General features: G+C 39.6%; 1 protein-coding gene across 1 annotated transcript in view; it reads right to left on the reverse strand.

Annotated features, from left to right (window-relative positions):
• Positions 1-3,334: 3,334 nt before the first annotated feature.
• Snx7 (sorting nexin 7) overlaps positions 3,335-27,681 on the reverse strand; it is an 81,435-nt gene continuing 57,088 nt past the window's right edge. The window contains exons 8-9 of the mRNA XM_042684564.1: positions 24,699-24,851; positions 3,335-3,833 (exon numbers count right to left, since the gene is read on the reverse strand). Coding sequence (XP_042540498.1) covers positions 3,756-3,833; positions 24,699-24,851 — 231 coding nt within the window. The 3' untranslated portion in view covers positions 3,335-3,755. The remainder of the gene's footprint in view (positions 3,834-24,698; positions 24,852-27,681) is intronic.

The following is a 27,681-nucleotide window of genomic DNA, read 5'->3' on the forward strand; positions in this document are numbered from 1 at the left end:
AGTTCAGATGATCTCTTTTGAACACATTTAATTATAACCTTAAATTGCTGCTCCTCACATTAAAGAAACTGCCTAATAAACTATGGACATGAATACAAATATACTTTCAAACCTGGGGAAAATGCAACCCAAAGGAAGAATTGAGAGAGGTAAGCAATATTTGGGCATGCAGCCAGCTTCCTGTTTTATTGATTTTTGTGTTTCTGCTTATTTTCTATTGATTTCAAATCATGCTTTTCCACTAATTACTACACCTATTCACATACCACACATGTATACATACCCCTTCTAGACACCTTAATATAAACACAAATGTACTTTGCCCTAGAACCCAGGCTGGCCTCTAACTCCTGATCTTTCTGCCTAAATCTTCCAAGTGTTAGGATTACAGTTATGATCTACCTCAGTTGGCTCATTATGACACATGTTAGTAAAGATGAACATTAGCATGCTCTATCTCTGGATTTATTCAGGGAGGAAATGGGATGTCCCTACTTCCTCTGTGTCTAAGAAGAAGAACTGGATGAAGAACTTAGTTACCAGCCTTGCCTCAGTCAACATAAGTAGTTAAAGGCAGCTGTGTAATTTATTCTTACACTCCCTAGCAGGGTATAGCTGGCAGATTAATTTCCCCCTTTCACATATGGGAAATTAGGGCCTAGGATAGTGAACACAAAAGCTGAGAATTTTAAATGCTAAAATGCCCTTAAAAAAAGCAGTATGTTTAGAATTTAATTCTAGCTCCAACAACTTTAAGAGTTCATGTAAAGTTATTATTAAACATGCAGGAACATTAGTTTTATATTGATGGGGCTAGATATGGGATTGATGGGGGTAGATATGGAATTGATAGAGGGTAGATATGAATGTGTTTCTGGATAAAATTACATTTTGATTAAGCTTTCTGTGATTTAAAATGGTTAGGACTTGCAGAAGTTTTCTTGGTCAATTTTCTACTTAAGATATATTATTACCTAATAACTGAATTTCTGCTTCAGAATATGCAGAAAATGGATTCCTCCACCCTCTTTTTTTCCCTCTCAGCCTATGATCAAAGTAGATGTGTCTTGGAAAACAGTTATAACCATCCTTTTTTAAAAGCTGACTTTTTAAAAACAATTTTTAACCTATGATGTTAATATGGACAGGCCTTTATAACTATCTTATGCCACATTAGCTATGTACTACTAGTAATTTTTTATGGGATAAGTAATAGAAAATTAAGCAACTTTCCTAAGGTCACAGGAAGTTGCAAGTCCCTCATAAAGGGAGAGACAGAACATGAGCTGAAGTGTGACTGTAGGGCTCATGCGAGGCTTTCACATGCATCATTGAATCATGAATACTCCAGCAGGTGTCATTCCACAATGGCTGTCACATGGCTGTTGATTGCCTAGATGCATCAGTAACCCAGGAAACACATTAGAAATGCAGAACCCCAGTCTCCCTGCAGACCACTGAATTAGAACAAGCAGATAAACATGATGCCCATGGCACACGGGTCCATGTGTGGGAGTCTGAGGAACAATGAGCAGGAAGTGTCTATGTCGCAGAAATGTACAGATCCTTAGTCTATAGTTTTCCAATCTGGTCATCTTGGGCCCAATAAAATTTTAAGTTCTAGTTCCCTTAGGAATGATGGAGATAGTGGTAAAATTGTGCTTTCCTCTAAGTTGAAAGGAACCTACAAGAAATCACAACAGAACTGGCACCTAAGTGGCACTCCACAATTGATAAGAAATGGAATTTGCTTCTGATTGGCTCAGAAAGCCCGAAAGGGGTGGAATTATGTATTGAAATATAAATCAAAATAGTTCCTTCCACCCCACCCTCTTTAGTCTCATCTCCCTCTGCGTGAAGATAGTACAGACACTGACTGCCTTAAAGGGAGACTGTGCAGGAGCTAGGCCAAGAAAACTCTGAGTTTCACAAGTCCAAACTGACATGGTCCTAGTGCAGACACAATAAGCTCAGAGGAATGAAATCAGAAGGATTAGGCAGAGTGGAGTAGCCAGAAGATTCTGAATCTTGTATTTCACCATGTAGTATAGTTTCAGAAGAAATGTAGGAAGAGAAAATAATGAGGTATTGTTGGGGTTCTTAGTCAACATGAGTGTGGGGAGGGGCAGAAAAGGAATTAGTTGCTCATAAGGAATTATGTCATTTGATCATGGAAGTTGACACATCTCAGGATCTGAATGAAGCACGCTGGAGACCCAGGAGAGCCAATGGTTCATTGCCAGCTGCTTGATATAAGGAAAAGCTGGTATTTTAATTCGGATCCAAAGATGGGAAGGTATCAGTGTCCCTAATTCAAAGGCAGGCAGCGGGCTTTTGCTCTAACTCAGTCTTTTTAGTTGACCAAAGCTTCAGTTGATTAGCTGAGCCCCACCCACATTAGGGAAGGCTACCTGAATATAGCAATATATGAATTTCATTCACAAAAACCATCACAGAAACACTCCCGATACCTGTCCAGATTTTTGAGCATTTCCATAGCCTAGTCAAGATGACATAAAATAATCAAAATGCTTCCTTTTTTTTGTTGAGCTATTATCATTATACTATAAAAGCAGCATATTTAGGATCTTAGAAGGAATTAAAAGGATACAACTTAAAATGATTCATAACTACGGTGATGTCAGGCTGTATGGAAACTATAGCACATGTCTTTTTATTTTCCCATTGGATTGTGAAATAAAGCAACCTGTCTGGATGAAACACATCAGAACAGTGCAGTTTGAGGAGTACTGCCAGGGAGAGAAATATTCAGAAGCTTGTGTGGAGGCAGGCAGAGAATACCAAAACAGAGACTATTTTTCTTGTAGCAATATGCTTTTATAAGGATTCCTAGTTAATAATAAATGAATTCTGGAAGCTCTTTTAGTTAGGGATAGTAGTAACTGAAGTTTCAACAATGTTTTGGAGTAGTTAATAATGTTAAATCATTACATTATTCACATGATTAACTTCAAATTATTAAAAACAAAGTAATGTTTTGGAGCAAGTTATGATCAAAAGTGAATGTATAATATGTTTGCTAACAAATGCTGAACTCATTTTTGTTGTTTGTTTTGGTGGTAGTACTTGGATTTGAACTAAGGGTGCGATCCCTTAGTTTTTTCCACTTGTGTCACACTCCCAATTCTGGCTTTATTGGAGTCAAGTCTCTCTAGATTTTTCTGCTCAGGCTAGCTTTGAACTGAGATCCTTAGATTTCAACTTCCAGAATAGATAAGATTACAGGCATGAGCCAACAGCACCGACTTGAATTCATATTAGAATCTGTTTCAGAGGTTTGATCAACTAACAGAAAAAGAACATATCATACTTAGCCATTTATTATTAAAACTTTTATTAAAACGGAGTCTTTACATCATATTCAAAATGTCATGTTCCACAGTCCAGTATTCAAGAAAAAAAAATCTCTATATGCAATCATTGGCACATAAATTTAAGAACATAATTAAAATCAAGCTGAATCTTTGTAAGCTATTATAGATACATATCGATCTATATAATATAATAGATCAATATATGTCTACAGAATATATATATCCTATCATAGACCTATATGTCTATATGGATATATTTGTATCTCCAAATTCATGTCAATGACCTGAGTTTTCAAACTGTCAGTTTTCATATTTTCCATTGACTTTATTATAAAGAGAAGGGCCCAGCAAATCGAGAAAGAATAACTTTGGTTGATAGATGCCGTCTTCCCGAAGATCAAACAGAAGTCCTCAGTGGGATTACAGTTTATCTTCAGAGTCTTCTTCCAGGTGGAGCTCAGTCTGTGATGTCAAGAATGACTCCCAGGTAGCAAGGCACTGACAAATAGAAACACACCAGGTGGAGATCAAGAACAGCTCGCTTTTAGTGTTACAAGGTTTAATCAATCCCCACAGACCTGTTCCTATAGCAGTCTGTCCTGTTGCTGACCCTTCTTGCCAGGATTTTCATGACGTGCTGTATTGAAAGCTCTTAGTATAACTATTTGAAGATAATAAAAATGATTTAAAAAATCAAACAAAACATTGAATAAATCCTACCAATATAACAAAAAAATAACTATCCACAATGCTTTAAAAACAAAACAAAACACAAGGAAACCTAGTTTGGGTTCAGGGCTTAAGCAGCAAAGTACTTGCTTGGAGGAGGAGGAGGAGGAGAAGGAGAAGGAGGAGGAGAAGGAGGACTAGGAGGGGGGGGGAGGAGGAGGAGGAGGGTAAGGAAGGGAAATGAGGGGGGAAGGAGGAGGAAGGAGAGAGGGAGGAGGAGGAGGAGGGGGAAAGCCAAGAGAAGGTGGGAGAAGTGGGTGGAAAAGGCTTCTACAACTCTTTCTATTCTTCTCTGTAAAACCACACATAATCTGGCATCTAAACAACCATCTAAAGAAACTAACTTCTAAATATCCTCAAGGTAAAATTCGAAATAACATTTTGAATAGTCTGTTGACATTTCCCATCAAATAACTGATCCAAATGTCACCAAAGATGGCATTAATCCTCCAATAATTACTCTATTTGCTGTAATATTCTGCTTCAACTATGCCACTGTAATTAAGGCTGAAGAGCTCAGTAGCCACACATGCCTGTTGAGTGCCTCTGGGAATATGTATTTCCAATCATTTCTCATCCTTGGGCTAAGATCAAGTTTTTCATTTCCAAAGTAAGCAATGGAAAGGACAGTGAAACATGGTAAAAGAGGCAAATTAGCTATTTAACAACCACCTTACCATTCTCCATACTACAGGCAGAATGAAGATTTACATATTGTGATCAGAGCCAATGCAGAAAAATTAGCATAGGATAACACAAATGCAGCAACCATATACCAATGTAAGTCCTTAGGTATTGTAATAGTTGCTTTATAAACCAGTTTCTTTAAATCATACAGTGCTTGCTAGGTACTCTGATCTACACATGAGAAACTGCATTTCTGAACTCATGGGTTTCCTAAGTAGCATAGCTAGTGCTCACTCATCAACAAATGGAGAAGCACCAGTATCCTATATCCCCACTAGAGGAGATTTAATGTCACTGGTGAACAGGATGAGCTGTTTTCCTTATTTCAATTGGTAAAAGGATAATTTTGGAAGGAGGCGGGCAAGAAAATGCACTGGCATCAGTGATCAAACTTCAGGAAAGAGTACCTAAGAGAGTATATAGAAGTTGCGTATATGGAAACTAGTTCCCTACACGTGTCTTGGAAATTCTTCATTTTTATTTATTTCTGGGAATACATATCTCAATGGATAGACTGAGTTAACCCACACTAAGTGAATGGCAAGCATTCAATAATTGCAAATGAGTATAGAGAAGGGATATATTGAATAACTGATGCTAATTACTGGCTAGGGTAGTAGCCGTATGTTGCTTTCTGAACACGAAGGAAGTGACAATCTGGTTTCTATTGTCTTCTAAGCTTAACAGGGTGAAATTTCGCCTGACTTGAAGCCTGATCTTTACTCAGATTCCTGACCATTAAGTTCTCTAAGAATTTGACCTAGCATTATGTAGCTCTTTAGGTTAGCTGATTCTCCTTTGGAAGCTTACTAGCATCTATTTTACTAATAAACACTTATTTAACTGTTCCTTCCAGCCAATGCTCCACCAGTTACCTGATATTCTGCATATACAGCAGATTAATATATAAGTCATTTATTTAAAAAGACAATACCTAACACTTTTTTATTACTGTGTGGCAGTACTGGCACTTAAAACTCAGGGCTTCATGCTCTTGCTCCAGTAAGGCACTCTACCATTTGAGCCATACTTCCAGTTCTGGCTTTTTGCTGGTTAATTAAAGATGGAATTTTCAGATTTATCTGCCTAGGCTGGCTTCAAACTGCCATCTACAGATCTCAGCCCTCTGAATAGCTAGGATTATAGTCATGAGCCACAGGTTTCCAGCTTTCTTTTCTTTTTAACATGAAAGCTTGAGTGAAAAATTTGAGAAATGGACTGGTTATACCACACAGTTTTAAACAGTGCTCGGTACTGTGGAATCTGATGGATCTGCAAGTCAGCAAATCAACAACTGACATCTCAAAACCTAACATGAGCCTGGCCTTAACTTTTTTTGAAAAGGCGATTTTATTATCCTTGACTTTTCCCTGGTTTTAGGCACTTTATTTTACTTGTTTTTTTTTTTTAAATCATGACAATCAGGGAAGCTGGTCAATATCTGCAAGGGAAATTACTCAGTCAGCACTGCTAGTCTAAGCTTTATGCTACCAGTCGGTTCATTTTAAGTCAGAATCTCAGAAGACCAGGGGAAAATCAACAAGGAGAATTCTCTGTTTATTGAGGAATGAGGTGGCATCGTTTTCCACTTGTATTAGTTCACGCAGTACAACATCCGGATGGAAGCCGGGCGGTCCTAGTTTACGTAGGCTGAGATAATTGTGAGCACAGGGCTGTTTCTCCCAAGGGGGGATGCCAGGGGAAAAAAAATAGAAGTTTAATGCAAAAAGTACACTTTTCATTTTGAAACCACATCTCTTGCTGCATCAGCAGAAGTGGTAATGGCATTTGCCATGAGCGGAGCTGAAGGTCTCCTCAGTTTTCACGAGTGGGTAGTCATCCCACAAGCAGATGGGATGGAGGTTTCTAGAGACCCAACGGTGATGATAATGCTGTTTCTCTAGCTACAATCTGGCGTCCCATGGAAGCTTTCCAGGGTTAAGGAGCAACATTGTTGTTTCCTAATGTGTCAGATCTGAGGCAGTGGGTGGGACCACGGTGGCTTCTGGCAAACCTTGAAATGTTCTCTAGGTCAATTTCCCTATTCACAGGATAAAGGGCTCTGTCCACCATGTCTCCTCTCAGAACTGGAACGGATGTCAAGAGGCTGACAAACACTGAAACATGAGATCGCCTGTAATTTACCAGTCTGTCTCATCTGCTAGGCTTGATCCAGTATAGGACATGGCAAACTTAAAACTTGACCTTCCTTCCAATATGTGATATTGATATCATTATGACTACCCTCCAAAGATAAGGCTCATAAATATATGAGAAATCTCTTCAATCACCAGGACAGCTGGTATAATTGTAAGAAACCTGAGTTTATGCAACAATGAGATGTACAAGACGTTATGTTGGAAAACGAACTTTAAAACTTTGGCGCGGGGGGAGGAGGTGAGGGATTGGGGGGAGGCGGAGATGGGAAGGGATGGGAAGGGGAAACAAAGGAGAAGGCAACAATGCTTGATAAGAAATGTATTCATTACCTTGCTCATGCACTTGTAACCCATCTGTACGGTATTTTCACAAAAGAAAAGTAAAAAAAAAAAATAAAAGAATGTTTATTAAGTATGTTAGACCCTGAGGTATAGTTTTCATTCATTCAGTAGCTTTGAAATATATATATACATATATATATGTATATATATGTATATATATATATATATATAGCTACTCCTGGAGTTTGAACTCAGGGCCTGGGTGCTGTTGCTGAGCTGTTTTGGTCAAGGCTACTACTCTATCACTTGAGCTACAGCCCCATTTCCAGTTCTTTGGTAGTTAGTTGAAGAGTCTCACAGACTTTTCTGCCTCATCTGGCAGTCCTCAGGTCTCAGCCTCCTGAGTAGTGAGGATTACAGTCATGAATCATGGGTGCCTTGCTGAAACCTATATTTTCATATTCACAATGTCAAGCTCAAGGAAAGATGGTGGCTTAAGATGTATGTAAGTTGAGACTCTCGTGCATGAAAGCTTAAGAACAGCTTACAGTTGGTGACCTGCTGGCATCTTTAATCTTCATATATCCCATTATGCATGTGCCTGTCTGTGTATCTGTATATTTTAATACCTAGATGACTCTATAATGAGGCGAGAGATGGGCTGGGAAGGTGGCTCAGTGGTAGAGCGCTTGCCTTGCATGCCTGAGGCCCTGGGTTTGATTCCTCAGCACCACATACGCAAAAAGAAAAAAGCCGGAAGTGGTGCTGTGGCTCAAGTGGTAGAGCGCTAGCCTTGAGCTGAAGAGCTGAGGGACAGTGCCCAGGCCCAGAGTTCAGGTCTCACAACTGGACCCCCCCCTCAAAAAAAAAAAAGAAAAGAAAAAAATAAAGAGGCAAGAGCTATTTTATTTTCAAGTGTTTAGAGATGAGGATGAGACTCATTGAAATAAGTTCCTCCAGGTCAGCTTGCTTAAAGTCACAAGTTCTATCCCTCCAAAATGCACACTCTTAGCCACCGTTGGAGAGTGTCCACACTACTTCCTATCTCTGAGCTAAAGGCACCAACCTGCTCATGAAAAAAGCTGCGAGAAAGCTTCGCTTCATCCAAAGCACCACATCATTAACAATTAACTCAAGAGGATCAATATTCCTCAAGGACAATAAACTAAAATAACAAGAAAGTTGCCTAAAACAGAAACAATATGTATTATCTGATATGATAAAAGCCAAACTTATTTTAAAACCATAAATTCCCATTTTAAGACAAAAGTTCTTATGCATCTACTTTCTCTCCCAACAGAAAAAAAGTATCTTTTAAGAGAGTTCCATGATGGCTGTCTCCCTGTGATTGCTTCCTAAGGTTTTTAAAGTTGTCTGTGGTGAGCACAGAGAACACCAGCTACACTTTAGGGAATACTGAAGCTCAAACATGTAGAATTACACTACGTCAATATCATGGCAAAACTATTGATCATTGCCTAAGGTGAAGACAATGACTATGTAATATATAGCATATGTAACAGTATATAATATGGTGTGATGTAGTTACATTAATATTCTATGATTACTAAACATCTGTATAGTGATATTGCATCAGATTTAAGATCTGATTTGAGGTGGTATCTAACTTATCAGATGTAAGATCTGATCATTAGCAAAATCTTTCCGGCATTGCAGCTTTTCAAATTCTGAAGTACCATCAACCCATACGGAAATGTGAGATGATGTTGCCAGAAAATTGTAACTTCTATCATGTAGCAATAGCTCCACATTATTCATTGAATTTCATTTTTAGGAAAGTTTAAAGTCAGCTTCAGGGACTCGTCTGCCAATTTGTAATTTTAGAAATATCTGTGACTTTGAAATAACAGGATTTGCATATTATTTTTTTAAATTTCCTTTTACTTCTCTCAAGAAAATAAAAGTATACCACTTAAGTGACTCATTAGCTACAGACGCCATCTTGTGGTCCGTTTATTTATTATTCTGTGGTGTTTTGAGGATGTCTAATCCAAAATTGGAGAAAACTACAAGGGGGCTTTAACTATGATTTATTCCACTTCTCTCATTTTCACACAGTGATAACTTGGAACAGCAAACTGCCTGATGTACTGGGAATCTTTATAGTAGGATTAATATGAGCCAAAAATATTATGTCATGTGGTGTGCCATGTCTATTTTACTTAAATAGTTGTGTGTCCCTAAGTAGTGGTGAACAAGTTTCAATTCAACCTGTAAGTTGGTGAGTATAATGCATCTTAATCAATGTCATCCCTTCAACCCTTCTCTCCCATCAACTCCACCGATTCCATCAAGTTACCTGATCCTGCTTTCACATATGTACGTTGACTATTATGTATTCAATGTATTATGTATTTCAAGTCATTTCTTCCTTTTCTAACCTTTCTCCATTCAAACCTCTGAATAACTTAACTTCAGAAAAATGTAGCATATCTAGTCCAAAGAATGGGAAGAGGCACAGATTGTCGGGTACTATGGTATAAATATCCATTTACATGTAAGCTACACTTCATTTGCATGCATAATTAAGTCAATATATCACAGAATATACTGGTGAAAATCTAATAGGAGTGTCTCTGAGAGCAGAAATCAGCAAAACGACAATAATCTTCAAGACTTAGAGTTCCACAGTTATACAATACTTGTATAAAAGTTTGACAATTATGTTAGCAATGAGTTATAGCTATGAGTTAAATACCTAATTCAAATAGAAATCATTATTTAATCTTAAGGTAGACTGCCTTGAACTTTTGTATTCAATAGTTTCTATTCTGTCTTCTTTACCCAAAATTTCTGGTAACAATTTTCCAAACTGCATGTATTTTTCTAAGCACTTATTGTGGTTAATCTCCAAAAATACTTCTTAATCATTCCTCTCCATTCCCCAGCCAGCCTATAATAGATAACCAATATAGCCTCCGTAAAGATTTAAGATAAAAAATGGACTATTTGAAACCATGATCAATGCTAAAGCCTGTCTTCAGTCTGTAAGAGAACAAATTTAAAAAAAATTATACAAGTTTATTCCATTTCTAACTTTTTCTTTTCCTATTGTATTTTCTGTTCATTTATTTGTACACTTTTATTCTAGCTGCAAAACTGACTACACATTAAAAAATGGTTAGCATGATACAGACTGTAAAAAAGGGCATAATATTAATTTTCAATAATCAATAATGTGTATCACCCTATTAGAAACACAAGAGAACTCCTAGATGCTAAATGGATTGTTGTACATAGCAGTAAGGTCATAAAAAGTTGATGTATCCTCGCTTTTGATAAAGAACATATCAAAATGAATTATGTGGTCTATAGAAAACAATGTCAGAGCCTGAAATTTGTAATCTAGACAGTCAGGCTTCTAGTTAACGAATAAGTGAATAAGACAATAAATAGTAGGGCCAAGGGATGAGTTAGATTGGAATATTTAACCAATATAAAAACAGACTGGGTGGCAGGCTCATTCTTGAAATTCTAAACTATTCAGGAAGCAGATATCTGAAGGATCATAGTTCAAAGCCAGCAAGGAAAGAAAAGTCCATGGAATTCCATATGGAAAGTAAACAGCAAAAAATGGGTCTAAAGGTACAGTTCAAACGGTAGAGTGTCAGCCAAACAAGTACCATTTCCAAAGATACAAAATAAAAAGACTTCCTGTCCTGGACAACTCTGGCTTATTCCTATTCTAGTTGTCTTGATTTTGATGATTTAAAAAAAGGGTTGTGTGTGTTTGTCTTTAAGGAAGGTTAAGTTCATTCAGGAGTTTATCCTTAGGGGAGGTTAAATTCATTCAGCCTAAGAGGTAAGAGTATTTTTTAAATGTACTGTTTGATAATTCTTATGTCTCTGTCCTACGATTTTATGTATTTGTTCACATATGCCATTTTCGGTACTATTAGAGTTTAAAGTCAGGGCCTCGTGCAGTATTATTAGGCAGGTGTTCTGCCAGGTCCCAAGATTATCAAACAAAATTCATCTACTACCTGTCATTGATTAGGCTCAAAACTCCACTGGACAAATCTACCAAGTCCATTTCTCTTTCTCCAAGGTGGCTTTTGAATAGGAGCGAAACAGTATCAGGGGACTCAGTGTGATCAGGAGACTCTGTGTGGGGTGATTGTGTGGGAAGTGAACTACTTTGGAAAGTTCCAGTTTCAGTACACTCATCTTTCTGGCAAGAAAGAAACCACCAACGTGACCTGGGTGAGATCTGCCAGTGTCCCGTCTAGGCGTCCTGGGCTGTCAGCTTTCCAGTTGATTAGGTAAAGGGTTTTTGTACCATGCACCGGAAAGGGAATATGACCAGCTTTCTTTTTGTGGAAGGAGTAGTTTTCGTTTCATCTCTTTTAATAGACTGCACTTAAATGACCTTTTCTTTCCTTAGTATTGGCTGAGCCCCATCTACCTTCTCTTCCCTTCTGCAGAAATGCAGCTGCTGTTCATCAGTTCCCACGCAGGGTTTTTTTTTTTTTTTTATCCTCTCAATCCTATCACAGTTTACCATTTTTTGTTCCAAAGAGAATCCCCATCCTCCCTGTGGCTTGGATCTAGTTCTATGGGCAGTTCTTCACTTTTCTCCCCATCTCATTTCCTCCTGAAACACTTCCAGTTCCAGCTGTGTTCCTCTCCTCCACCTTCCAGCCCTCATGGTCCCCTGCCACGGCTCACGTCCACTGCTGCAGTCACAGCTGACTCTGCATCTGCTGCATTCCGCCTTTCAGAACTGTTCTCTCCTCTTCAATCATACACTTTTACAGCCTGTGACTCGAAAGCAGAACTAGCTCTTCTGTAATCTTTTAAGCCATTTCACTAAATTCTAAGAAATTTCATGGAGACTGGCTAGGGTTTTTCTTCTTTGTTTTCTCTTACCAGATTTAAAGGTACTTTAGCCCTAAGTAAATGGCATAGGAAGACAAAGGTTGCTCTTTGCTAGTTAGAACTAAGAGGCTATTCTCATTGCCTCTTTTAACAAAGTAATTTTTCTGACTTTTCAGCTCCAGAGGAACAGAACTTCCCATGGAAATCTAGATCCCAAATCTTCCTTAGACAGCAGTGGTAAAACCATTCTTAATAAAGTTTAGGATGGCTCATGTAGAAATGGTAGTCATGTAGGTATTAATCGCAGTCATTAAGGTATTAAGAACATGTTGCATGGAACATATGTGCTACCACAAAGCTCCCTTTACAAACTCTTCTTCATTATAACTTCTCCATCTCATGAATTTCCTGTTAAAAATTTCATACTACTAAGCCACCCTTGATGTATTAACAAAGAAAACAAAGACAGTAAGGCAATTACAAAGGTCCTCACACAAGAATGTAAAGGAGATCAGGGCTGTCTGACATGACTGGACTAGGTAGATTGTTGGTCTGTCTGTCTGTCTGTCTGTCTGTCTCCGTGCCCATTTTCTAAAAGGTAACTTTTAGAATTCTTTATAACTTTAGAACTCTTAGCTCTTTAGAGTTCTTGCCAAACCCAGAGCTACTGTAGAGAAAGACTTTACTAACTGTGCTTTGCTGCTAGAAAGGACATAGGTTAGTTAAACAAATTCAATAATATTGCAGGAAAGCTTGCCTAAGGAGATGTTCTTATCATTTACAGTATCTGACAAAGACCATTTTCTGTGACTCTCCTATATTACTGGGATAAACAGCACCAACAGCAACAAAGGCAGATTCTCTTGGATGCCTACAGATAAACAATGAAAATGCCCATGGCTCTTCATCCAGCATGCCATGTGTATTATGACAGTACCCCTTTCACACTGTGAGGAAGTTCTTTTCTCTTGGTATTTGCATGCCCTTGTACAGTCAGTCATGTGCTGTAGTAACAATGCTTCAGCCAATGATAGGACATAAAGAACATAGTCTAGTGATACAGGGGTCACTTTAGTTTGTGGAAGTACACCCTTGGATGTTTGCAGAGCAAGGGAAACATCTACACACACCTTCCATAGAATAGATGTCTATTGCTGAAGAACATATAGCTATTTTTGAAATTATTCACCACAGTCAGTTGGATTTTTGGCTTTATTGTGTTGTCATTCTTGTTTTTCTCAGACTTCATAAACCTCTCCTTAATTATTACTCATATAGAACAGAATAAAAATAATGATTTACCAATTCACAGTGAATATTTTATACGAGGAGTCAAGTGCCTCCCAACAAATTCATGTAACTAAGTATAACAATTCAATATGCTAACAACTGGAAGAGCATATAGACACAAACTTGAGATGAATAATGATTTCCTTTCATTTTGATATTTAAATTTTGAGATATGTAAACGGTGGCCATTTCACTTCAGGCAAATAAATCCTTCATGGGAGACCCTGTTGGGGATTTTATCTATGTAAATACTGAAGAAAATGGAAGTGTTTTCGTTAGAATGTGAGTAAATTCAAGCAATAATTTCACTGGATATCTGCAATATTCTGAAGTGAACAGATAGCAGCAGATAGCTTATTAGACAGTCTTTTTGCTAGTTAAGAATTACTGCTTTATTTAGGGCCTTGACCTCCTGATTTTGCTTTAGCAGACTGATGTGCAACATATGATAACATTTTTTCATTCAGGAAAAAAAAGTCCCACAAATAACTTGAGCTGTAGAAGTCTTTGAAGTTACTGTATTCTTTAAAAAAACACACACACAATCATTCTTCCAGGTTTAGACTTCCAAGGTCTATCAAAATTGTACATATAATTTTGATAATATTGAGAAATCATTTTAAGGACAGAGTTAAGAATGTGATACTATTGTGAAAAAGAAAATCCACAACATGGTAAGATAAGTGTTAATAATAAGAAAACAAAGATGGCGACGGGGCAGTAGGGAAACGCCACAGCTCTCTCCAACCAAAAAGAGAGTTCGAGTTCCAACCTTTAATCTCCCCAAGAGACCGACAACAACAAAAAGACGAACACTCAGAGAAAAACCAGAGGTGGAAAATAACAAAAAAAGAAAGAGAGGAAAAGAAGAATTTCAGAACAGAGAAGAGCGAAGACCCCTCCCCCAACCTTTACTGGCCGCGCGGCAGTGCGCCAAGCCGCCGGCCAGCCGGCCCGGCAGGGGCTGCCGGAGCCACAGAGACACAGGGGGCTGCTTGCAGATCACCAGGTACCGGATTGCAGAACAGCGGATCGCCAGGAACAGAGAAACCTACTAGCCGGGAGTCTCCAGGAGGATCCCACCCCACCCATCACTCTCCACCGGAGCGGAGAGGCTCCATCCCGCCAAAGCCGCCCGGCACCAGCAGCGCCACAAAGGGACCTGTCGCGATCGCAACGACCCGGCGGGGGGCCGCCCAACCCAGCCCGCAACCACCCCAACTGAACTCGGACTGCAACAACAACTGACGGACTGCAACAACAACTGACGACCTACAGGGTGAGTACCCATCAGGGGACAGGGAATCCATCAAGGGAGACCAGAGCTGGAGGGAATCCCCAGACCCTGACCTAGACTCCCTACCCCAACACCCGGACCACAGGACCCACTAAAACTGGGAACTGTTCGAGAGCCCCACCAGCCGGTGGAGCACACTCTGCTGGCCAGGCCAGAGCAAGAGCGCCCCGGGAAGGGAGCTTAAATGCTCAAGCCAGGAACAGTGCCCCTGGGTCAAGACTACCAACAGTAGAAGAAATTTGAACTGTGTCCTCCAGGCTGCATAACCAAGGTGGTATACACATTAGCACAGGCCTAACGAGCGCGCTCCAGGCTGGGGCCGGAACCAGGCCAGGGGACCGGCGCCTGAACAAAGCAAAAAGGGTCAGAAGTGGGGCTGTGGCTCAAATGGTAGGGTGCCAGCCCTGAGCTGAAGAGCTGAGGGACAGCACCCAAACCTAGAGTTCAAGCCCACAACCAGCCCAAAACAAACAAAAACACATCAGGAGCCCATAGCAGACTCCAGTATTTGGGAGAGTGCATCCAGAGCATCTGATCTTCCCAAGAGCACCCGCAGGAGCAAACACAAGCAGTCTAGGCTGCTCAACCCTTCCAAAGGCGGGAATTGCTACAGCAGAGAGCTGAGAATCCTAAGTGAATAGCAGCTGGAAATAGGCTCCCAACAGAATCCAGATCAGACACAGACTCTCTCTACCAATAGAGAATCAGCAACCAAGCAAAGACAGACACACCAAAACAAGATTGAAGAGCAGTCTCCTGAACCCCCATGCGAAAATCACAGAGAAAAATCACAAGGTTTACCACTACCCAGGACAGCAAGCTCACCTCAAAAGCCAGCAGCCACGCAGGGGAGAGCCCCAGTGGGAGCAAAGCAGGAATGGAAGACAAAAACTACATCCAAGGGTTGCTGGAGGCAATGACTCAAGAAATAAAGCGAGAAATGGATCAGAAATTGAAAGAGCACAAGGATGAACTATCAAAAGATATACAGGATATCAAACAAAAATTGGATGCAAAAATAGAAGCTGCACAAACCTCAGTAAGAAGTGAGATAAACGCCAAATTAGAGGTAATGCATACTGATATCACCTCATTGAGAGGTGAGATCAGTACTCTGAGAACCAACATTGAATCCATAAAGGGATCCATTTCCATCATGCAAACCACAATAGAAGCCACGGTCAACAGAGTGAATGAAATGGAAGGTAGAGTGTCAGATACAGAAGACAGAATACACCAACTGGACCAAAAAGTGACAGATATGGAAAAATCACTCAAATTAAACCAAAGGGAAATTCAAGAGCAAGCAGATAATGCTAAAAAATTTAACCTTCGCATAATCGGAGTGGACGAAGGTGAGGAATTCCAGAGCAAGGGAATGCAACACCTATTTAACAAGATAGTCAATGAAAATTTTCCCCACCTCAAAAACGACCATCTTAACTACATCACAAAAGCTTATCGAACACCCAACAAGCAAGATCCCAGGAGAAACACTTCTAGGCACATAATAGTAACAATGATGGATCTGAATAATAAGGAAACAATCCTGCATGCAGCAAAAATGAAGAAGGAGCTATACTACAACGGGAAAAAAATTAGAATCACTGCAGATCTCTCCACACAAACAATGAATGCAAGAAAAGCCTGGGAAAGCACCATACGAGCCCTGAGAGCCAATAACTGCCAACCCAGACTGATATACCCGGCAAAGCTAGCATTCACATTCGATGGAGAACTGAAAACTTTTAATAGCAAAGAAAAACTAAATGAATACATAAACATTAAGCCAGCATTACAAAGAATTCTAAGAGGGGGGACACAACCTGAAGAAAGCAACCAGGAACTGGGACCTGCCCCAAACAGGCATTACTCAAAGTCTAACTGAGCAAGCACAGGAGGAAAGGAAAGAAGAAAAACTTAGGAAAACGGAATGGCAGGGACAACAATGCATCTCTCTATACTTTCTCTTAATATAAATGGGCTGAATTCGCCAATTAAAAGAAAACGAACTGAGGACTGGATCAGAAAACAAGACCCATCCATCTGTTGCCTTCAGGAGACCCACCTCTCAGCCAAACATACAAACAAACTCAGAGTGAAGGGGTGGAAAAGGATCTACCAATCAAATTCCCCCAATAAGAAAGCAGGTGTAGCTATCCTGATATCTGACAAAATAAACTTTTCATTAAAATCAGTACAGAAAGACAAGGACGGACATTACATATTAATAAAGGGAACAATCCAAGAGGAGGATATAACCATCATCAACTTATATGCCCCAAATATCGGTGCACCCAGATATGTTAAACAAATGCTCTCAAACTTACAGAATAAAATAGATCCCAATACGATAATACTAGGAGACTTTAACACGCCACTCTCACCAAAGGACAGGTCTACCAACCAGAGGATTGGCAAAGAAGCTACCGAATTAAGTGAGGCCATACTTCAAGCGGAATTAACTGACATCTACCGAGTATTTCACCCTAAAACAACACAGTACACATTCTTCTCAGCAGCTCATGGAACTTTCTCCAAAATAGACCATATCATAGTTCATTCAAGGAACTTAAGCAAATACAAAGGGATCGACATAATCCCCTGTATCCTATCTGACCACAGTGGAATCAAGCTAGCTCTCAATAACAAAGCATACCGCAGAAATTTCTCTAATACATGGAAATTGAACAGCACACTCCTTAACAAGGCCTGGGTAACAGAAGAGATCAGAGAAGAAATAAAGCATTTCCTAGAACTCAATGAAAATGAAAACACCTCACAAAGAAACTTGTGGGACACAGCAAAAGCAGTCCTGAGGGGCAAATTTATTGCCCTCAGTGCCCACATCAAGAGAATGGAGACAGACCAAGTAAATAATCTCATGTTGCAACTAAAACAGCTAGAAAAACAAGAAAAAATGGGACCTAAAGCTACTAGACGAAGCCAGATAACCAAATTGAGAGCAGAGATTAACCAATTAGAAAATCAGAAAACCATAACCAAAATAAACCAAACAAAAAGCTGGTTCTTTGAAAAAATAAACAAAATTGATGGCCCGTTGGCAAGATTAATTAAAAAAAGAAGAGAGGAAACCCATATTAATAGGATTAGGGATGCCACGGGAAACATCACAACACGTACCCAAGATATCCAAACAATTCTAACAGACTACTTTCAAAAGCTATACTCTCTAAAGGAAGAAAATCTGGCGGAAATGGATGCATTTTTAGAGAAATACAAGTTACCCAAACTGAGCAAAGAAGAAGTTAACCAATTAAATAAGCCAATATCCTATAATGAGATACAGGAAGCTATCAAAAGTCTTCCAACAAAAAAAAGCCCAGGACCAGATGGATTCACAGCAGAATTCTATAAGACCTTTAAAGAAGAACTAATACCCATACTCCTCAAGCTCTTCAGAGAAACAGAGAAGGAGGGAGCTATCCCAAACTCATTCTACGAAGCCAATATCACACTCATCCCCAAACCAGGCAAAGACCCAACCAAAAAGGAGAATTACAGGCCAATCTCCTTGATGAACACAGATGCAAAGATCCTTAACAAGATTCTAGCTAACAGAATCCAGAAACACATAAAAAAAATAATACACTATGATCAGGTAGGCTTCATCCCAGAGACACAGGGATGGTTTAACATACGTAAGTCAATAAATGTAATCCAGCATATCAACAGAGCCAAGGTCAAGAATCACATGATTATCGCCACAGATGCAGAAAAGGCCTTTGATAAAATTCAACATTCATTCATGCTAAAAGCTCTGGAGAAAATAGGAATAGAAGGAACATTTCTAAAAACAATAAAAGCCATTTATGACAGACCAATAGCCAATATTATACTTAATGGGGAAAAGCTACAACCAATCCTCCTAAAAACAGGAACAAGGCAAGGATGTCCACTGTCTCCACTCCTCTTCAACATAGTCCTAGAACCCTTAGCCAGGGCAATAAGGCAAGAAAAAGACATTAAAGGGATCCGCATAGGGAAAGAAGAAGTGAAACTATCCCTTTTTGCAGACGACATGATACTATACCTCCACGATCCCAAAAACTCCATCCCCAAACTTTTAGAAATCATAAGTCACTTCGGCAAAATAGCAGGATACAAAATAAACCCACAAAAATCAGTTGCCTTCCTATACACTGATAACGCACAGGAAGAGAGGGAAATAAAGGGAGCAACCCCATTCACAATAACCTCCCAAAAAATAAAATATTTAGGAATTAACCTAACCAAAGATGTAAAAGAACTATTTAATGAGAACTATAAAAAGTTAAAGAAAGAAATTGCAGAAGACACTAGGAAATGGAAAGACCTCCCATGCTCCTGGATAGGCCGACTTAATATAGTAAAGATGGTGATACTTCCAAAATTAATATACAAATTCAATGCAATTCCTATTAAAATCCCAATGACGTACATCACTGAAATACAGAAAACAGTCCAAAAATTTATATGGAACAACAAAAGACCTAGAATAGCCAAAACAATTCTAGGGGATAAAGACAATATGGGAGGGCTATCCATGCCGAACTTCAAACTCTACTACAGAGCTATAATCACAAAGACAGCATGGTACTGGCACAAAAACAGACCCGAAGACCAATGGAACAGAATAGAAGATCCAGATATAAATCCACAGGCCTACAGCCAGCTGATATTCGACAAAGGAGCCAAAGACATACAATGGAAGAAACACAGCCTCTTCAACCGCTGGTGCTGGGAAAACTGGGCAGCCACATGCAGAAAACTAAAAGTGGACCCCAGCCTATCACCATGCACCAACATCAACTCAAAATGGATTAAAGACCTTAACATTAAACCTGAATCTCTGAAACTACTGCAGGACAGAGTAGGAGAGACACTTGAACTAATAGGCACAGGAAGGAACTTCCTGAACAGAGTCCCAGGGTCACAACAAGTTGGAGAGAGACTCGACAAATGGGACTACCTTAAAATAAAAAGCTTCTGCACAGCTAAATCTATCGCAACTAAGCTAGAAAGACAACCAACTAATTGGGAAAAAATATTTACCAGCAATATATCAGACAAGGGGTTAACATCCTGTATATACAGGGAACTCAAGAAACTAATCCCTCCCAAACCTAACAAACCAATTACTAAATGGGCAAGGGAACTAAAGAGGGACTTCTCAAATGAAGAAATAAAAATGGCAAAGAAACACATGAGGAAATGTTCATCATCCCTGGTGGTGAAGGAAATGCAAATAAAGACAACCCTGAGATACCACCTTACCCCAGTCAGAATGTCCCACATCCACAAATCAGCCAACGACAAATGCTGGAGGGGATGTGGAGAAAGAGGAACCCTATTACACTGCTGGTGGGAATGTACACTTATACAACCACTTTGGAAAGCAGTCTGGAGGGTCCTTAGAAAGCTAAAGATTGACCTCCCTTACGACCCAGTCATACCACTTCTAGGCATCTACCCTGAACAACAGGAACCAATATACAAGGACACGTGCACCTCCATGTTTATTGCAGCACTGTTCGCAATAGCTAGGATATGGAAACAACCTAGGTGCCCCACCACAGATGAATGGATCCAAAAATTGTGGTATCTATACACAATGGAATATTATGCAGCCATTAGAAATGACAAAATAATGGCATTTGCAGGGAAATGGATGGAGCTAGAAGGAATCATGTTGAGCGAGGTAAGCCAAGAACGAAGAGACAAACGGTACATGGTCTCCCTCATAAGTGGATGCTAAATCCAAAAGGTTAGTGATACGACAAAACTAACAGGACTTAAGAAACAAAGAACTCCCGCTCATCTGGTTGAACCACTACTAAATATCCTCATGCTGCTGATCACAAATATGGTATATAACATGCGAACACTGTTATATATTACAGACTGTGGTAGACAATTTGCTCCAGGGAAGTTAGAATGAACTTGTGACTTTGAAATTATGTAATCATTTAATCACAATCAAAAAAAAAAAAAAAAAAAAAAAAAAAAAGAACCTCGGGGAAGGGAGGGAGGGAGGGGATGGTAGGGGGAAAACAATGGAGGGGGTAACAATGTTCAAGAGGAAGTGTACTCATAACCTCACTCATGTAACTGTGACCCTCTGTATAGTAGCTTTACAATAAAAAAAAAAAAAAAAAAAAAAAAATAATAAGAAAACAGTAATTCATGTGAACTGAATTCCACCTATAAAATGACAAGAGTACACATTTATGCAAGAGGTTAGTCACAAAACCCAAATATCTTGGTTGGACTTTGATGCAATTATTATGATCATTTTCTCTTAGGAAAGTAAAACATCTGAGTCTAGAAAAATTTGGCAAAACTTATCATGTAAAGAAAAAATAATTTTTTGTCATTTTTCTATACCTTAATACACTTATGTTTTATAATCATAGCCATGAATACTATATTTTCAAGGCATTCTTGTACAAATTTATCTCAGGTGATGATCCTTAAAATTCAGCAATGTACACAGATAAGTTTAGATCATTTGGTGATAATAAAATCCAAATGTGCTTTTTTTAAGAGTTGTATTTTGAAATCATTCAAAAACTGAGGTTCATGAGTATTTTCTGCTATTGGAATTTATTTCAGGGTGCTGGTGTTGCATAGGAAGTTCAGGAGAGCCTAGTGGCCTTTCCTATAGTGCTCCCCTACGACCCAGCATTCCCACTTTGGGGCATTTACTCAAATGAAAACAAACAAGGCCATACCAAAGATACCAGCACAACTATGTTTATCACAGCATTATTCACCATAGCTAAGATATGGAACCAACCTAGATGCCCCTCAGTAGATGAGTGGATCAAGAAAATGTGTTGTGTGTGTGTGTGTGTGTGTGTGTGTATGAATTCCATGCTTCTATCAGAAAGAATAACACTGCTGCATTTGTTAGGAAATGGAAACACTTGGAAAAAATCATATTAAGTGAAGTAAGCCAGTCCCAAAGAAATTTACATCCCATGTTTTCCCTTATTGCAATAATTAGTATACATACAGGATAATCTTATCAGATGAGCTGAAAAGCTCAAAAGCTATGTACATATGTCCATAGAAGATGATGCTAAGTGAAACGAACCCCAAGATATGGACACAAGAGTGTCTTTGTTGTTATTGTTTTAAATGTATTAAGAGATTTGTGTTGTTTCCTTTGTATATTCTTCCCCCTCTGGTATATCCCCTGTTGTCACTGTACTTGGTGTTGGTACCCTGCATCTTGTATATACATTTGTCTAACCTGGGCAGAGGAAGGGGCATAACAAAACTCTGAAACAAGGACACAGGATGACCCATTGCAACAAGGATACCCACAGGACAGTATATTGAAAACAAACTTTACAACTTCAGGTGAAGGTGGGGTGGGAGGAGTGTGGGGGAGGTGGAGGGAAGGGACAGTAGGACAAGGAAAGGAGTAACAATGATCGACAAGTAAAGTACTCATTACCTTACTCATGTAACTGTCTGTAACCCCTCTGTGCAGCAGCTTCACAATAAAATAAAATTACAAAAAAGAGAAAGTTTTTCAAGGGTACCTTTTCCCATAGAGTGAATGAAGCGTTCTCCAGTTAATCCATTCCTCCTTTCTCCAAAAGACAGACAGTCTTTTGAACATGGTCTTTCATTCTATGCTCTCATTCATGTGTTCGCTATGTCTAGAACTCTAGTTTATTTATTTATTTATTTAAATTTGTGTGTGTGTCTGGGATGGGGAGATAGGGGGGAATGAACTCAGTGTTTAGAGCTTGCCAGGCAGGTACTTTACCATCTGAGCCATACCCTCAGTCTTTTTGCTTTTAGTTTGTTTATCAGATAGCATCTGTGGCTAATTCTGTCTGTCATACTGGCCTCCAACTGCAATCCCACTGTCTCAATCTCTAAAGCAGCCAGAATTTCAGGTGTGCCAAACCTACCCAGCCTGATTTCTCACGTCTGACAACTTGTGGTCACTTGGGTTTTGATACAACCATATTCTCTGAGTCAAAGGGCTCATTCATTTTTCATTAGATGCCCTGAATGTCTTTCTGTAATGGAACATGGCCATTTTGTTATGCTCTCCATTGGATATTTGAACTCAGGGTTTCATACTCATTAACCTGCTTTCTCAGCTGCAGCTCTACCAGTTGAGTCACACCTCCAGTCTTGGATTTTGTTCATTATTTGGAGGTGGGAGTCTCCTGGACATTTGAACTTGTCTCAGCTTTAGTCATCCACATCTCAGCCTTCTGAGTAGCTGGGTTTATAGGTGTGAGTCACTGGCACCTGGCTATTATCTTGTCTCAACTGACTATATCAGTCAGTTCTCTCCCCACCACACCCCACCCTGATACAGGACCCTTGTATAGGTGCCCAATTAACTTTCTATCTCCCCGACCCCAATACCAAGGTTTGAACTCAGGGCCTTACATATGCTCAGCTTTGCTTACTTGGCAGGTGCTCTACCACTTGAACTATTCTTCCAGCCTTGTTTGTGCTGGCTATTTTGGAGATGGAGTCTAGCAAACTTTTTGGCAAGGGTTAGCCTTGAATTATGATGTCCAGATATCAGCATCCTGAGTAGCTAGGATTATAGGCATGAACCACCAGAAGCTAGCTCAAATATCAGTATCACTTAATCTTTGAAAATAGACAAGATTTTTTTAAAATCTTTTTTTAAAATCTTTTACACATTTCTCTTGTTTCCTTTTCTTGGAATTCATCTCATAAAACATTATTTTATATGATCACATTCACATAGTTATTGAGCCTTAGTCAACCACTCCTATGCATATCCTCCTTTGGTTTTGGTGTGTGAATATCTAGAGTCCTATATAATTTATCATGTCCCAGTGTGTGTGTGTGTGTGTGTGTGTGTGTGTGTGTGTGTGTGTGTGTGTGTGTGTGTGTGTGTGTGTAGCATTTTCATTTTCCTTTTGCCGTATTAGTTTATATTTGGGAGGGAAAGGGAGAGCACAGAAAGGTGGAAGAAAGGTGAGCAAATACAGCAGTGATACTCACTAGAAACTATGTGGAAAATGAACTGTGCATCTTGTGGGTAAGGACAGGAAGGAAAAACTGGGAGAGAGCAAGGGAAAGAGAGAAGTGGTTCAAAAAGAATTGTACTCATTTCTCATTATCTCATTCATGTAACTGTAACCCTCTGTATAACAACTCTACAATAACAATAAATAAAAAGGAAAAGTACTGTGACCTTCAAAACGTAAATTCCTTAAATATATCCTACATTGTTAATTTATCCAGAGATAAAGATGTGTATTTTTAAAAAGTACAGGCTGGATGGAGAATAGTCAATAGACAGTAGAATAGTCTTCATTTGAGAAAATGTTTTTGAAAGAGTTAGTTGTAAAATTAAAAACAAAATGATGACTCAAAATGAAAAAATGATGCTTAGGCTCTTTTCTGAGCCTGCTTCTCCCAAAATTGTCACTACTCTTTCCCTAACTGAATGAGAGGTACCTTTCTTTTGTTGTTGTTATTGTATTTTTGTTGTTGTTGTTGTTTTGTCAGTACTGGGGCTTGAACTCCAGGTCTGGGTGTTGTCCCTTTGCTTTTTTTTTTATTCAAAGCTGGTGCTTTACCACTTGAGCCACAGCTCTATTTCTGGAGTTTTGGTGGCTCATTGGAGATAAGATTTTCATCCACTTCTCTAGCTGGGCTGGCTTCCAACAATGATCCTCAGGTCTCAGCCTCCTAAGTAGCTAGGATCTCAGGTATGAGTCACTAGCATAGTGACATTCCTCTCTGACTAGCTCTGAAAGCTGAGGATGACAGTGGACTAAGTTACAGGTACAGACCCTGGACTAATGTTTCTGCTTACCGCAACCTCCATTCCTTTTCTTCCTTTACAAATTTTATAACAGAAAAGAGAGGAAAAGAGGGAAGCATTATCAACTGTTTCAAATCCTTCCCAAACCAAGAAACTGAGGAGATCAAACAAAACAAAATGGCGCCTGGCCACTCGACGGGCACTGAGCATTACAGAGGCTTTGGATGTGACTCAGTTCCTTATGGGGCTCTTTCTACTCAGCACAGGGAGTGAGCCACATCGAAACCCACTGTTACCTGTTCGTAGTAGTGGATGTTCTCCTCCGCCATGTCTGTGAAGGCAGACTTGATGTCGTTCTGCATGTTTTGCTTCCATCTTTCCCAGTCGGCTTTCAAGGCATTGTTTGCACATTCCACTTTATCTTCAAGTCTTCCAATCTCTTCTGTGAGCTGAAGTGGATCACAAAGAGAGATAAATTATTCTGCGTTGCCTTGCCATCAGGTGAACTCGTTGAATTTATATAGACCATAATAGTGTGATAAGCTTAAGAAGAATTCCTCTGATTGGTGCTTGTATCACAGTCATCTGCATTTGCCTGTTTAATGAGTACTACAGGAAAATGTGCACTGGTTCTGGGCAGAGCAGGGTTGTAGAGCAGAATTCTGGGGTTTGCCACCTGAGCACTGGGATCTTGTCTCAGTCTCTCGGGCTTGAGCTTTCAATCACTTTAACAAAACAAATTATTTCAAAAACTTCTTTACCAACAGCGCCAATATCACCATCAGTTTGCTGATGTTTATTCTTATCCAAGGATATGGTTTCATTCACTTCAGTTTCCCAATCTTGGGCCCCAGTTTGTATTTCACCAAAGCCCAATGAACTGACATGTAACATCCATCAAAACTAGGTGGCCAGGTGCCAGTAGTGATCCTGGTTACTCAAGGGGAAGAGATCTGAAGATCACAGTTCAAAGCCAGCACAGGCAGGAAAGTCCATGAGACTCTTATTTCCAATTAACCAGCAAAAAGCCAGAAGGGAAGCTGTAGTTCAAGTAGCAGAGCACTAACCTGGAATAAAAAAGCTAAGGACAGTGCCCTGGTTCAGAGTTCAAACCCCAGTACCAGCTCAAAAATAAAGAAAAGATGATTTTGTCCAACCTATAGGCTCAGGAGGTTCACAGAATAATTTCACTTAGTTGGTAGCAATGGCAGATTCATGTTGCAAAGCCTGGTTCCAATTTTATGCCCCAGTACTAACTGGCTTAGTATTAGATCTGTACAGTTCGCTGCCAAAACTTCTGAGTAGGAAATCTAGTCATTATGTCTAACATATCAATATATTTTATATGTGCATAGATTCATATCCTCACACATATTTATCCAGGGCTTCATCTGTACCAGCAACTTAGCAATGAAGATGAGACAAAAAAATCCAAGCTTTTCCAGAGTTTGTGCTCTCTAGGGGAGATGCAGATTACACCAAAATAAATAAAACATGATCTATCAGGGACAACTGGGAGCTAAGCAGAAAGAAAGGTGAGAAATGCTAGAGAAGATGAGCAGGGAAAGTTAAGGAGAACCAATCCTTTGAATGAGGGTCCACAGTAGTGGTGGGTGCACTGCGGGGAGTGGCAGGCACAGGGTGTGATCCTGGGGGTGAACGCATCTCTGGCTGGCTTCTCTGTGGCAAGGAGACACTGTGGCTGTGACCGAGGAAAGACAACAGGAAGGGCTGTGAACAAAGAGTTCATAGAAGCATAGATGATCAAATCACACATATGCTAACTAGTCTGTGAGTTGGAGCAAGAGTTTATCAAGACAGACCCAAAGCTAGAAAAATGTGAGCCTCAGAGAGAGCCTCATGCCTGTAATCCTAACTATTGAGGAGGCTGAGATCTGAGGACTGCAGTTCAAAGACAGCCTAGGCAGACACATGGAGAGAGCCTCTTCTCTCCAAGTAAACCACATAAAAGCTGGAAGTGGAGGTGTGGATTAAGCAGCCCAATATCGGTGTTGAGCAAAAGAGCCAAGCAAGAACAAGATCCAGTGACAGCACGAAAAGAAAAGAAAGAATACAAGGGTCTGGCTTGCTCCTAGATATTGGCTCACCCTTGAGCATCCATATGGCCTTTGTTAGAAACTACAATGGAGGGTGAAGAAGTAGGCTTCATCCTGAGTACTCATGCGAACAGGGAGAAATAAGAGCAACTGGTTAAAGAGAACAGGAAAGAAATCTCATGTCAAGTACTCTGCTGGTGTAAATTCACTGACTCATGCTTGCTTTGGAGTTTCTGAAGAACAAAAGGTGCCTCCAATAGGGGTTGGGGAATGGGAAGGATGATGATAGACAGGTAGGTGGCTGTCACCTTCTAAAAGAAGCTTTTCCTGAGGATGGGAGGATCTAAAACAGAGGGGGAGTAAATGAGGAGTGTAAGAAAAAGGAGGAAGAAATAAAATCAGATTCGAGATACTGAGGCTAAAGTGCCAGAAGCAAGAGCCTGATACCAGGCTATGTGTGAGTACAGGACAAAGGTCCATGTTCTTGAAGTCAATTGGAGGGAGGGGTGGGTAGAATACAGAGGATTATAGGCTCTTATGGTCCTAAATTGTCCTGTCGTGTCTGCTGGGCCATACAAACCCTAAACTCATTCGGTTACAAACAGGTCATCAAATCCAGTTAGGGGAGGCCAATTACACTAAACCTCCAAAGTGACTTTACATACAAACTCAGGAGCAGTACATGTTTTCAAGAAAACAAGCTGGAAAGTATGAACAAAAAATTAATGGGCTTCATTCTTCACTTGCCTAGTATTTATTCCCATCTGTTGTGGGTAGAGTCTTGTTAGATGTTGCAAGAGATTTTAAAAAATCAAATGATATGTTGTTTCTTGAACAGATGGGTCCAAATTAATGGCCCCCCCCAAATAACCCATGATTTTTCCTTTGCTCTTATAAAAATAGTAGGATCAAACTCTCAAATGATTATTTAAAAATTATTTAAAAATTATTAAAGAGTATTTTCCTGATGGGAAAGACATCATGAATTTAAAGAGATCATTATTTGTAGAAATCAAACTCTATCTTCTGTTCCCATGACCTTATTAAACTATTTTCATAAACCATTGGCCATTATATTTTTTATCAGTAATTTTTTTTTTCCAGTCCTGGGGCTTGAACTCAAGGCCTAGGAGCTATCGTAGAGCTAGTTTGCTCAAGGCTAGTACTCTACTATTTGAGACACAGCTCCATTTCTGGCTTTTTAATGGTTAATTAGACATAA

The sequence above is a fragment of the Dipodomys spectabilis genome, unplaced genomic scaffold (assembly GCF_019054845.1).
Source record: "Dipodomys spectabilis isolate Male_0828 unplaced genomic scaffold, ASM1905484v1 ptg000002l, whole genome shotgun sequence".
Classification (NCBI taxonomy): Eukaryota; Metazoa; Chordata; class Mammalia; order Rodentia; family Heteromyidae; genus Dipodomys; species Dipodomys spectabilis.